The sequence below is a fragment of the Pantherophis guttatus genome, chromosome 6, assembly GCF_059756535.1.
Source record: "Pantherophis guttatus breed Tessera chromosome 6, ASM5975653v1, whole genome shotgun sequence".
Classification (NCBI taxonomy): domain Eukaryota; kingdom Metazoa; phylum Chordata; class Lepidosauria; order Squamata; family Colubridae; genus Pantherophis; species Pantherophis guttatus.
The window spans coordinates 73,548,807-73,562,875 of NC_142068.1; the positions used below are offsets into that span (position 1 = coordinate 73,548,807).

The 14,069-nt window shown below is 37.6% G+C and overlaps 1 protein-coding gene across 8 annotated transcripts in view; it reads right to left on the reverse strand.

Annotated features, from left to right (window-relative positions):
• Positions 1 to 14,069, reverse strand: part of PCDH15 (protocadherin related 15) — a 716,117-nt gene that overhangs the window by 127,122 nt on the left and 574,926 nt on the right. For all 8 annotated transcript variants that reach the window (XM_087871772.1, XM_060682279.2, XM_060682278.2 and 5 more), the window contains one exon: positions 12,878 to 12,994. In XM_087871772.1, the coding sequence (XP_087727898.1) occupies positions 12,878 to 12,994 (117 nt within the window). The remainder of the gene's footprint in view (positions 1 to 12,877; positions 12,995 to 14,069) is intronic.

Sequence of the window (14,069 nt, forward strand, 5' to 3'; positions counted from 1 at the left end):
CTGGGCAGAAGATATGTATAACATTATATTCAATATGTAATTTATAAAAGAATGCAACACTGCAATTTTGCTAATAAACTGGCTTTTACTGTCATCATTATTCCTTTATGTTGCCTTTAGTGATTTTTTTTTAAAAAAAATCATCGTTTTTGTTGTAAACACCAACCAATTTAGCACATAAATTCAGTAAGTGGACTGATATCCCTATGGCAAAGAAACACTTAGGATATGCAAAAATTGGCTCATCAGATTACATACTCATTCCGAAATAATTGCAATGAAAAATAAGTATAATAAAACAATGGGACCTTTGGCACTTTTAAGTAACAGTATTTTACTGATGTTATTAATTTATTGCAATGTTTCCATGTCGATGTGAATGGGATCTGATGCAGAAAATGATATTTTCTAAAGCGTTATTTGTTAGATTTATAATCTGTTTTTTTCTAGGAACTCATCACGCTGAAAATGAATTGCATGTTTTAGTTTGAAAAATTTGGCTCATCCAGACCCACTCATTGCCAAGCAGTTTAATAACATACTGCAAGGATATGAAACTGAAGATTGGTATGGTAGCTGATGCAATTCAGAAGCATTTAGTTGAAAACAAGGTTTTTCTATCAGAAAGGAAACCGCCCAAACAGCTGAGGAATAAAAATCAGCCCCTAACTGATGATTTTGGAAAACTGCAAGTGAAGGAAGACCAATTTGAAAGTATCTCGGATTGATTATAAGATGACATTTGACTTTGTCATACATTTGGATAATCAAATGCCTAGATGTCATAGAAACGTCAGAAGCCTTGTGAAAAGATCAATGGCTCAATGGAAGAAAGAGTTGCTGGTTAATGGAGATAGACTGGGAAAGGTTAATATCAAGAGAGGAATCCTCAAAGAAGACTCACTCTCACCTTTAGTATTTGTCATTGTACTGATTCCTCTGTCAACAATACTGAACAGGTCAGGCTATCAAACATCAAAAACATTCCCCATTTCTTTTACATGGATGATCTGAATATATATGGAAAAACACCATCTGTTGGTATCTCCCCCCCCCGCCAGAATCGCTAAGATGTTCCCAGGATCCTCTGATAGATGTTGGAAATGTGGGTCGGCCAAGGGTACTTTCTTCCATCAGTGGTGGATTTGTCCATCGACTAGACGTTATTGGGGGAAAATACAGCAGTGGCTGCTGGAAATAACAGGTGTGAGCTTTCCCCTTCACCCAGACCTCTACTTACTAGGAATAAGACCGGACCAGATTGACAACAAGGATTGGTACATATTTATCCATGTCTCAACAGCAGCGAGAATGGCATTTGCCCAACTTTGGAAAGATGCAGATACACCCCCTGATCATCTGATAATAAATAAGATTCTTCGATGTGCTGTGATGGTCAGGTTAACATATATATTAAAAGATAAGAAAGACTCAATATATAATAAAAGTTGGGACAGATGCTTTGTCTGGCTTAAAAAAAGGTTAAACCTAGGAGATAGGTGATAAGATCGTTTTATTAGATCTTATTATTAGGCTATATAATTCTTTATAATTTTGAAAAAAACAGGCCAATTGTTTTGTAGATAATTAAAAGAACTTGATTGTATTGAAATGTTTGGTTAGGATGATATTAGTTAATATTAATTGGAGAGTGAGATTAACTCTCGATTAGTCATGTTGGTTGTTTCGTTTTAGTCTTGTGTTTATGTGTTCCTACATTTCATTTCTTATATTGTTTTCCAATTATTATTATGTGTTAATTTTACTGTAAATATTTAATAAAGATATTTAAAAAAAAAAAAGAAAAGAAAAACACCATCTGAAAAAGAATCACTGCTCAACTCTGTCCTTAAATACAGCCAAGATATTGCAATGAAGTTTGATAACCTTTGTCATGCAACAGAGGAAAAGTAGAGGAAACTGGAGGAATTGAAATATCCTATTTCCATATTGTATGGAGATAATATCAAGAGACTGAATGAAGAAGATAATTATAAGTACCTGGGCATTTTTCAAGCTGCTAACATCAAGCATACTGAAGTTAAGAAGAAGCTTAGAATACATCATGAGACTGAAGATCTGAAAGTTGAAACTCAATGGATGGAAATACCATCAAGGCAGTCGACACCTGGACAATTCCAACCATTAGCTACACAGTTAGAATAGTGAACTGGACTCAAGCAGAACTAAAAGCACTGGATAGAAAGACCAGAAAAATATTAACAATGAATCATGCCCTTCATCGATACAGCAACACTGACAGACAATATTTTCCAAGGAGCATTGGTGGGTGTGGAATGTTGAAAATACACCAGATAGTTGAATAACAATGCTGATCAGAACTTCCCATGCTGGAAGTAGTTAGTGTTGTAGGAAAAATATCCCACCCCATTCTATTTTCTAATGTATTTAATCTCTGTTCATTTCAATAGTTTATGTTTTATTGTTTTAATGTTTTGTACTCTTGCTGTTATGGTACAGCAGGCCACCGAAAATCACTTGACAGTGAGATGAGTGGCAGAGAAATGTCATCAATCAAATGAAGAATAGAAAAAAGACATGGCAAGGCAAAGTCCAATACATAAAAAATTAGCAGGCAAATCAGTTAACAAAACCTGGTAATGACTAAGAGCTGGAAAATTGAAAGAAGAGACAGAGGGACTAATTCTGGATGCACAAGACCAAACTTTAAGATCAAATGCATATAAAGTCAGAATTGAGAATATAGCAACAGACATCAAATGCCATCTCTGCAAAGAAGTTGGACAACCTGGTTACTGCTGCAAGAAGATTACACAGACTTTAAACATTGCAAACAAGAGGTTATGGGACCACATATCAGATAAAGTAATAGATGAAGACGCTAACTTGCTCTGAGTCTTTAGAATTAAAAAGATAGGCATCTGCCACACCACACACCAATCTTCATAACTGTTGATAAGAAAAGCAAGAAAGTTTAGAAAGTGGACATTGCATTTCCTGGAGACAACAGAAGGGAAAGAACTGGTGAAAATCACAAAATATAAAAGATCTGCAAACAGAAATAGAATGACTATGGTGAAGGAATGCAAAGATAGTACTGATCGCAATAGGCACCTTTTACCTGAAAAAGGTTACATCCTGTGATCATACTTTTAATGTTATTTAACAACATTATGTGCCTATTCCAAGTCCTTGGGAAGGACCCAATAGGTTGACAAAAAATGCCAAATCTGGTTTAAATGTCTGATTGTGCGGCCAACTATAATATTAAAAAATAATACTTCTTTCATTAAGCATTAGGTCATATCAGAATACAAAATACGAGCCATTCTAAGGCCATGTGTATTAACAAAGTAATGTGTAACAAAGTAGCATAAAAATAGAAATACAATGAAATACGAATCTTATTTCTGGGTCTTTCTTACAACTTACCCTAACCAGAGCTTTTTTTTTAATTGTATTGTTTTCTTCAGATAATAGAGCTGTGTTATGTGTAATAATTGAGTTCCCAGATTTTATTTTAATGTGTGGATCCCAATGGAACATTTATCTAATATGTGGTCCAAGATACTAATCTCTCTCTTTCAAATACAGTTGGCATTTAAATAATATATGAGCAATGTCCTTTATCTCTAGAGCTCCACAAATACAAACGTATGTTCACTGTAAAGAACCTGGATACATTTTCCATATTTCACCACTGTAAAAGCAAACAAAATCTGTAAAATCTGACAATTTTAAGAACATTATAAGAATGTTACAATGGCATAACGCAAGTTCTGTCACTTTTGTAATCTGCAACAGGCATCTCAACACACATGCAACAGGGGTAACACTCAATCATGATTGTTCCCTCCACTTTTCCTTCCCTGTTGATATTTTTAAATTCAACTCTTGATGCTTGGGGGAAGAAAAAACTTCAACCTCTCACTTTGTCAGAATTAGAATGATTCCAGATAAGCAGCCTTATGCTACTTATCTCCCATGTTGAAACCAGCCTCAAGTTAAACAAGCTTAAGAAATTGATTTCTACCGTTCTGCTGCTGAGGCATCCATGATGACTAGGTGCTCTGGCTGGCTGGTGGTTACCATGGCTGATAATTGGTGGAGGATTCTGTACTCCTCTGATCCATGTTGGGAAAGCAAGCAGCAATCATTTTCCTTTCCATATATGAGTTTTTGAGAATATGTGATTTCTACCAATATACTTTTTGTATAGGTCGCTTGACTCCCCCTCCTGCTCAACACTTTCCCAAGAGTCCCAAGTACTAGGCATGGCTAATCTACTGAAGAGAAGGACCAGGGGATAGCAATGTTCCAATATTTGAGGGACTGCCACAGAGAGGAAGGGGTCAAGCTATTTCCCAGAGCACCTGAAGGCCAGACAAGGAATAAGGGGTGGAAACTGATCAAGGACAATTTCAACTTGGAAATAAGGAAAAAATTTCTGACAGTGACAGCAATCAACCAATGGAACAGAAGTTGCCTTCAGAAGTTGTGGAAGCTTCATCACTGGAGGCTTTCAATTTTATTTTGGGAACTCAAAGCTCCCAAGAATGTTTCTTTATTTTGAGTTCACTAGTTGGACAATTGACAGTTAACAGTGGTATGGCATGGCATGGCATGGCATGGCATGTGTGGTTTTTCACAGTAAGAAAAACATTGGTTGACTTGGGGAACGACATCAAGAAATCAGAGAGCCCGTTTTATCTAGTGGTGAAGGAACCACGCTAAAAACTAGGAAACTGGGAGTTCTAGTTCTGCCTTAGGCATGAAAGCTGGCTGTGTGACTTTGGGCCAGTCACACTTTCTCAGCCCAACTCACAGGATTGTTGGGAAAATAAGAGGAGGAAAAAATGTCAGAAACATTCACTCCCTTGAGTTGTTTATAAAAATAGTAAAAATGGGATAAAAATAACCTGAAAAATATGTCAGGAAAAATGCAGTTCTCTTATCTTCTTTCTTCATTGATTGTGGCAGAGTTTCTCAACTTTCGAAGCTTGGTAATGCTGGTTGGGGAGTTCTGGGAGTTGAAGTCCATATATCATAAAGTTTCCAAGGTTGAGAAACCCTAAATTATGGTATCCTTCTAGATCAGTTTGCACTGGCGGAAACAGAAGAAATAAGGTTACTGTCAACCTCTGTTTAGAAGCTCGAGATCATACTGTGCAGAACTTCTCTCAAATGTTTCTAATTTATGCTGTACATCCAAAAGGAGTCTAATTTTATCCAATGAAACACATTACTTACATATCAAATCCCCTTTTAATGCCACCTAGACCTGATGATAAAGGACCATCAATATTTTCATAACATTCAAGTGAAGCCTTAGAAATACAAAATTAGTGTCTGGCTGTGATAATAAACGGATGGCCAATAAACTGAAATTCAGATTCAGAGAAGATGAAGAGGCATTCATTCTGCACTAGCAGGGGTGCAATTTCCATATAGGAACAGACTCATTACTGGTGAGATTTTTAATCCAGCAAAAAGCATGTTTCTTTAGTAACATAAAAAGCACGGTGTGCTTTTTGTATTAGCCTAGCTTGGTTTGTCAACTGCAAGCCCACCTGACGGAGCTAATTTGGCAACATTTATCCAGGCCTTTTATCCAGCATTAGACTACTGTGATGGGCTAAAAATGAGCCTATTTGAAAGAAGTTCAGGAAGTACGAAACTATTACTTCGAGGCAACTGATTATATTCTGTGCTGCAGCCTTTTGATATATTCGCCATTCATTTCCATCTCCAATCCAAAGGTTTGTTTCTGAGCTATTTATTGCTGAAGGCAGGAGTGGTCAGAGAGGGGGTGGCTGTTGACATGTTGTGTGTGTTGTGGCCCGCCAGTGGCATGCGCGGATCGTGGCTGATCCCGACGAGGAGGCTGGTGTGGGGTCGCGCCATCAACCTGCGCAGCCAGCGCTTGCGTCAGACAGCGAGGAGGCTGAAGAGGATGTGGTGCCAGAGGCAGAGACTCAGCCAGGGCCTTCAGAATCTCCAGAGGCTCCTTCAAGTGGAGAGAGCGAAGTGGAGGAGCCTCTCCTCAATGCTCGAGCACGCAAGGCTGCCAAAAGGCAGGAGTGGTTATTCAGGAGTAGGAAGTCTACTCAAGAGTAAGGCTTGAGGATAATTGGCCACTCCCTTAGCCTATTTAAGTCACACACCGTTAGTAAGTTTCTTGCTGGAAACAACTTGTAATTATCATCAGAGCATTTTTGGAAAAGTCTTATCGTATCTTGTTTTCTGGGCTGGTTGCCAACCTTTGCCGGACTTTGGTTTATTCTTGCTACTTAATAAATTTGATAAGGACTGTTGGTGTGTGTCAATATCCTCGGGGCAGAACAGTGTGGGATAAGTGTGATATATGGATGAGGAGGATGAAGGCATGAATACCTTAGCCTGGGGTGGGGGAACAAGATGTGGGAGAGGTTTTGGATGATGAGAAGGTAGAACAGGGATATTGAGATTGTGACAAAGAGGGACAAGGAACCCTCAGGTACCTTGAGTTTGGGATGGGACAATTTGCTGCAGCCAACTCGCCACGGTCAACTCACTCCGGCCAACTCACCACACCAACTCGTTAAGGCCAACTCACCATGGGACAACTTGCTAAGAGACAATTCAATTTAATTATTTAAAATAATGAAACAATTGTTTTAATTTTTGTTATTCACATTTCATTTTGTTCTTCCTTTGGTATCCTTTCTTTAATGGTTCTATTCCACTATTTCTTCAATATGCATCTTTTGTCCTGCAGTGAGTTGTCCTATGGCAAGTTGGCCATGGCGAATTGTCCTGTGGTGAGCTGGGTGTGGCAGTTGGCGGTGGCGAGTTGTCCCGTGACGAGCTGGCCGTGGCAGTTGGCGGTGGCGAGTTGCCCATGGTGATGTTGTAGACCCCATTTGGCCATGGTGAGTTGTTGTAGACCCCATTTGGCAGCTCTGACTTTTAGCTGTTGGTTGTAAATGTCAGATTGGTCTAACATAAATCTTCTTTCATCCATGATTTGATTATGAATGAGGGGGAAAATCTGGTAGCATAACCAAGATGTGGGTGGACCAAGAGGGGAGCCTGCCCACTTGGGTTTCAAATTTTGCTCAACTGAGACTTTAGTGGAGCTTGGGATAGAATAGCTGTTGCACCCGTGACGTGAACAAAGCTGTGATATATATGTGTGTACGCGCACACACACACACAAACTCTGGAAATTTTTATTTGTCATCTTGGGGGTGGAGGGTTCACAAATCTTTTTAAAGCAATGAACCTCACAGACTGAGGTAATTTTACTACTGGGAAGTAGAGAGCTAAGCAGGGACAATTTATTACATTAATTCCTCAATCCTGCCCTGCTACCATGGAGTTCCAAAAGTTTTACCTACCTAATATCACCTTATTACTACCTACACTGCCTGAAATTCCCAAGAAGAACTGAAAGTTATAATTCAGAATCCAGACTGTTCTAAATGCTCCAAATCCTTTCTCAGTGGGTTCCAAGCTACGTAATGATTGTAAGGAATTCTTATTTAAGTAGAAAGTAAAGAAGAAAAAAAAGGAATACAGGCATAATAAAAAATACACCATTTAACAGAGACCAAAAAGCTAGAGTTAAAATACAGAGGGCAGATAAAATTTCTGAAAAAGCTGTTTTTAAACAATTGTTTCGAGTGGAGAGCAAGGAAGGAAGTGAAGAGTTAAAGGTTCTATAATTCAAGGATTATGCTAACCATCACTTTTTTTACTTGGTGTCAGTCCCTGAAATTGCACTAATCACTAAATATTAAAAAGCCAAAAGGAAAAATACTACTGCAATTATGGTGGAAACAGGATGCATAAATATTAAAAAGCCAACAGGAGAAATACTATTGTGACTAGGGTGGAAATAAAGATGCGCAAGTAAAATAGCATTCTTAGCCCCAGGCTTATTTAATTTTAAATAAAGCAAGAACATTATGCATGCTCTTGTTGATTGTCCTAATGGCTCAATTTCACTACCTGCTAATAGAGTGCTATTAAATTACTATTCTGAAGTTTAAACTTTTTGATAGTATTAGGTAGAGTTAAATGGTATCCTTCAGTAACATTGTACTGCTTCAATAAACAATATGTCCCAAAGGTGCTTTTTTTCAAAAGGCAACTGGACTTTCTGAACTGAAGAAGAGCTGAAGAAGCTTCTTGGATGAGAAGCGAAACGTCTTCAAACAAAATCCAGAAAGTCCAGTTGCCTCTTGAAAAAAAAATACCTTTGAGACAACCATGATCTGGATGACTGAGAATCACCATAGGCATTTAGCAATATCAATCAGGGTAAAATGAAATCTAATGGGGAGGAAGCTGAGATGAGACAGGAGAAGAAAACAGAATGGGGCACTCTGCTTATCTCAAACTGATTGGATCAAGAAGACATTACTTTAGTTGCCTAATGATGAAGAAATTATTAAGAAAACGATGGAATGTTCTGAAATGAGTAAACTGACATTTGAAATAAGAGAGCAGGAAGATAGACAATATTATTTGATACGGGACTTATTTTACCAATGGATAGAGAATAAGAATTGGAAATAATTATGATATAAATGGATGTTGAAACTTTTGGAAATAAGCTAGCATGTTTAGTGATAAATTGAAGAGAAGAGAAGCACAAAAATGCCACCGACTGATACACTGTCTATAATTGTATGGAATGATAATGTTTTTATGTTTTGTTTTGTTTGTGTTTTTGAAAATAAAATTTTTTTTAAAAAAGAAGACATTACTTGAAGGTAGCACAATTATGGTGCCTCTCAATCTCTAGATCTCATCTAAAAAACCACACATCAAGACATATGATTTGATAATCAATGGAGTGTTAAAGGTGTCCAAAAATTTCTGCCAAAAACTAGAATTTAATGGCAAAAGGAGGGTGTGTGTGATGGAATCAGTTTTTTTTTTATTATAGGTTTTGTGGCTTTTTCTGCTACATAAGCACAGCTTGTGGCCATTGCGCTTTTGCAGTCTACAGAAAAACAACACACATATTTCCATTGTTACGGTTGAGGTAGAATCTAGTGTTTCTCTGGCTTCAAGGCTACTAAGCATAGTGCTGGCAATCTAAAGATATAAACGTCATCTGAACTACTTGAACTCATTGGAAGTGGACAGTTAACTTTTTGTGTGGGTTTTCTTCTTTTTCTAGTAAAGATTCTTGATAAGAATCTAGCCTGTCTGTGAGCCTTCTGCCAAAACTAGCTAAGGAGTTGAGATAAGTCACAAAGTGTGATTTATTATTCCACTGTGTGGAATAATTCTATAGATTACAGTTCAGGAAATAGTTTAAAGGCAATTCTACCAAAAACTATATTTTAGAGAGAGAGAGAGAGAAAGCATGTTATCTGTTGTTTCAACTAGTGAAATCTATCTTGACAAATCATAATACCATAATATCCGTCGTTTAAAACTAATGCTTTCCTTGATACCCATATTTTTTTCTGCTTCTATGAATTTATGTTGCCCACTTGTTAGAATATTTAAGATTCGTTGACATTCTTGGTATAGAAGTTAAGTCATTGTCTAGGAAATATAAAACGTTCTGATTCTTTATTCCAGTCATTTCTTAATATCCACATATCAAATTGATTTTCTGATAACACATAAAAAAGCTAATATTAGAGGGGTTGGGAGGGGTTTTTAAAGGATTTAACAAATTGTTCTAGTCTCTCAGATACGCTGTTGGTCCAAACAATATAGTTAACCAATATTGTAGGTGTAAATATTGTCATTGGATTACATCTCATAATGACATTTATCTTTCAACATAGCTGATGTTAAAAATTCATCTTCATCATCTTTGAGATGGTCCAAAGTCAAAATTCTTTTCCGTATCACCAGTTTCCCCCAATTGTTAGTGTTGGGTTTCCCTATGAAGTTAAATTAGCATGGGAAAGGGGCTCAAATCTTCTTTCATTGGACATTCCATTCCATAACCTTCTAATTAAATAAACGTTTCCAGAGATATTAGAGATCTGATACTGTCCATGCAATCAAAGTTGTGAACTGCAGAAAAAACAATTGCTACCAACCTGCCTTCCATTGAGGACCTGTATACTGCACGAGTCAAAAAGAGGGCTGGGAAAATATTTACAGATCCCTCACATCCTGGACATAAACTGTTTCAACTCCTATCCTCAAAATGACGCTATAGAGCACTACACACCAGAACAACTAGACACAAGAACAGTTTGTTCCCGAACGCCATCACTCTACTAAACAAATAATTCCCTCAACACTGTCAAACTATTCACTAAGTCTGCATTGCTATTAATCTTCTCATTGTTCCTATCACCCATCTCCTCCCACTTATGACTGTATGACTGTAACCTTGTTGCTGGTATCCTTAAGATTTATATTGACTGTTTCCCTATGACTATCATTAAGTGTTGTACCTTATGATTCTTGATGAATGTATCTTTTCTTTTATGTACTCCGAGAGGGTATGCACCAAGACAAATACCTTGTGTGTCCAATCACACTTGGCCAATAAAAAATTCTGTTCTGTTCTGTTCTGTTCTGTTCTGTTCTGTTCTGTTCTATTCTATTCTATTCTATTCTATTCTATTCTATTCTATTCTATTCGTGTACAGAGGTAGTTCTCGACTTACGATCACAATTGAACCCAACATTTCTGTTGCTAAATGAAACACTTGTTAAGTGAGTTTGCCTCAAATTTACAACCTTTCTTACCATAATTGTTAAGTGAAGCACAATAGTAGTTCAATTAGACAAACTGACTTTGCTTGTCAGTAAGTCACAAAAGGGTATCACGTGACCCCAGGACACTACAACTGTCATAAATATGAGTCAATTGCCAAGGGCATGATATTTGATCACACAATCACGGTCATAAGTGACTGTGCTGCTGCAATGCTGCAATGGTCATAAGTGTGAAAACTGGTCATAAATCACTTTTTTTTCAGTGCTGTTGTAACTTTGAATGGTCATTAAATGAACAGCTGTAAATCGAGGACGACCTCGAAGTTTTCCAAATTGGAAAATTAACAATTGTTGGCTTCCCGTATTTAATATAAATATAGTAAACTAAGAAGGAAAATTCTTTGGTATCCTTCTACATTATGACTACGTATCAATGCTGTTTCTAATCCATTTTAATCCCACCTTTACTACTTACTTTATATGTAACTCAAGGTGGCAAACGTGCCTAATACTCCTTCCTCCTTCTATTTCCCCCACAACAACAACCCTGTGTGGTGAGCATGGCCCAAAGTCACTCAGCTGGCTTTCATCCCTAAAACAGGACTAGAACTCACAGTCTCCTGGTTTCCAGGCCAGCACTATATCAAGCTTGCTCTCCAATTAATGTTGCTGTGCTGGTTAATGACCACAATAACATCAGTAGTTAATATTACACCTAGCTTGGCAGCCATTTTGTGAAAGTGCCGGTGTGTTCACACAGGGAGGGCCTCCTTGGGGTCCCGTCGGCCAGACATTGTCGGCTGGCAACACCCAGGGAGCGGGCCTCCTCTGTGGGTGCGCCTACTCTGTGGAATCAGCTCCCCCTGGAGCTCCGGATGGCCCCTGACCTTTGCTTTTTCCGCCGTGACCTCAAAACATGGCTATTTGGCCTGGCCGGATTGGACTGAAGAGGTTTTTTAAAGGGGATTTTATTGGTTTTTTTATATTTTTATTTGAATATTGAATTTTGTGTGTTTTTTATCCTTGTGAGCAGCCCTGAGTCCTTTGGGAGAGAGGGCGGCATACAAGTTTAATAAAAATAAATAAATAAATAAATAAATAAATAAATAAATAAACATGTTTTCAAAATTCCAAATGTGCGCATTGTTCCAGAAAACCTTGGAGAATCCTGGCTGTTTCACACTACCATCTTAAAAATATACCCCAAACAACCAGAAATGTAATAAATTCACAGTAGGGCTTTGACACCATCTATGAATTTGCTTGCCTCTGACTTCTGAAACTTACACCAGATATTTAGAAAGATTTACAGTGATCATGAAATTATGGTAACTTTGTACACTGGGGGGGGGGTCATTAAATTGAAATGTTTGTCTATTGGAGAAATAAGGAAATCTCTCTCTCTTTCTTAGATCCTTCATTTAGCTTATAGGAAGGATATCAGTCTTCCAATAAATATATGCCATCAATATGACATTCTCCCATTAGCAATCAATTATGAAAACATCCCCTGTAACAAGTATTAATATTAACCTTCTTGACAATCTAACATAAGCGTTGCTTGTTAAAAATTCAAATTACATTTTTGACTACTTACCATCTTCAGTACCTTGATAAGGAAGTCAGAATTTAGCATTAAGAGCACTTTCGATTCAGTGTCGGCATTTGAAAAGTGAACATTGTTGGGAAGAAAATACTTAATTGCATGCAGTTGTCAAAACTTGCACTCCTTTTTTAAAGAGTTTAATTAGGCTTTTTCTACAGGTACATTTCTTGCTGAAAGATTTGAAGAAATGACAAAACACTGGCATAATAACCCTTCAAAATATTTATTCCCTGTTGGAACTACAGAGTTATTTGAACTAGCTGATTAGCTATTTGAAATGCATTTCCTGCTTATCCCCTGTTCCATCTGCATGCTGAGACCCACTAAAGATTTCTAACAGCAATTATTCCATCAAAAAGAAACCTGGGCCAGAGAGTGGGGAAAATTCTGGTTTTGGGGGAAAAAGATTTGCATTGTAGTTTATCAATCTTGGAAACAGTAATTGAAGTGCAGCTTCAGGATAGGCTAGTATTAAAGCGACTGCTGTGAAATCCATATGCAGTAATCACTTCCATTGTTCCGAGGATTAAATCCATTTATGTGGTTTTAAAAGAAATTCTTCTTGCATAAAAAAATATATTAAGAAAGCCTTTCTTTGCTTACCGGTGGGTCCTGATCTTCTGCTTCTACCATTGTGATAACGGTGCCCTTGATCGCATCAGGAGCAACCATGCCCCTGTACAGAGTTTTGCTAAATACTGGGGAATAATCGTTCATATCCTGCAAAACATTAAAAAAAAAGATTCTCAAATCTAGAATGAAGTTATGAACATGCAACTTTTTTTTTTAAAAAAAAAATCTTGGTGACATTTGTTCCTCCCTACCCCCCACCCCCACCCCAAGCAGCCTGTTTGGAAGCAATAATTGTTTATTTACTTAGTTAATTTGTCAAACATGTATGAGATAACAGGTATAAATATAAACAGAATATGAATACAGGGTAAGGATAAGGATACAAATAAATGGGGACAGTAGGACAGGGACAGTAGGCACGTTGGTGCTCTTATGCACGCCCCTTACAGACCTCTTAGGAATGGGGTGAGGTCAACAGTAGACAGTCTAAGGTTAAAGTTATGGGGATTTGGGGATGAAACCACAGAGTCAGGTAGTGCATTCCAGGCATTGACCACTCTGTTGCTGAAGTCGTATTTTCTGCAATCAACTTTAGAGCAGTTTACCTTGAGTTTGTATCTATTGTGTGCTCGTGTATTATTGTGGTTGAAGCTGAAATAGTTATTGACAGGTAGGACGTTGTAGCAGATAATTTTGTGTACTACGCTTAGGTCAGACCGTAGGTGGCGTAGTTCTAAATTGTCCAAGCCAAAAATTTCAAGCCTGGTGGGATAAGGTATTCTGTTGTGAGCAGAGGAGTGGAGGACTCTTCCCGTGAAATACCTCTGGACTCGCTCAATTGTATTAATGTCCAATATACAGTGAGGATTCCAGGCAGATGAGCTGTATTCGAGAATTGGTCTAGCAAAGGTTTTGTATGCCCTAGTTTGCAGTACAATATTACCTGAGAAGAAGCTTCACAAGATTAGGTTAACAACTCTTAATGCTTTTTTGGCAATGCTGTTACAGTGAGCTCTGGCGCTTAGATCATTTGAGATCTACTCCATCTCAATATTGTTTGACAATATTGTCTGATTCTTAATTTGAAACTCTTTGTTGCTCCAGACTGGTGCTCAAGAGGAAATTTGCAGGCCACTACTACTAACCTCTGCAGAATTGCCAGAAAAACATTTTGTCTCTTCTATCAAAAACATCAAACAAATATGATTTCTAGGACTGCTTC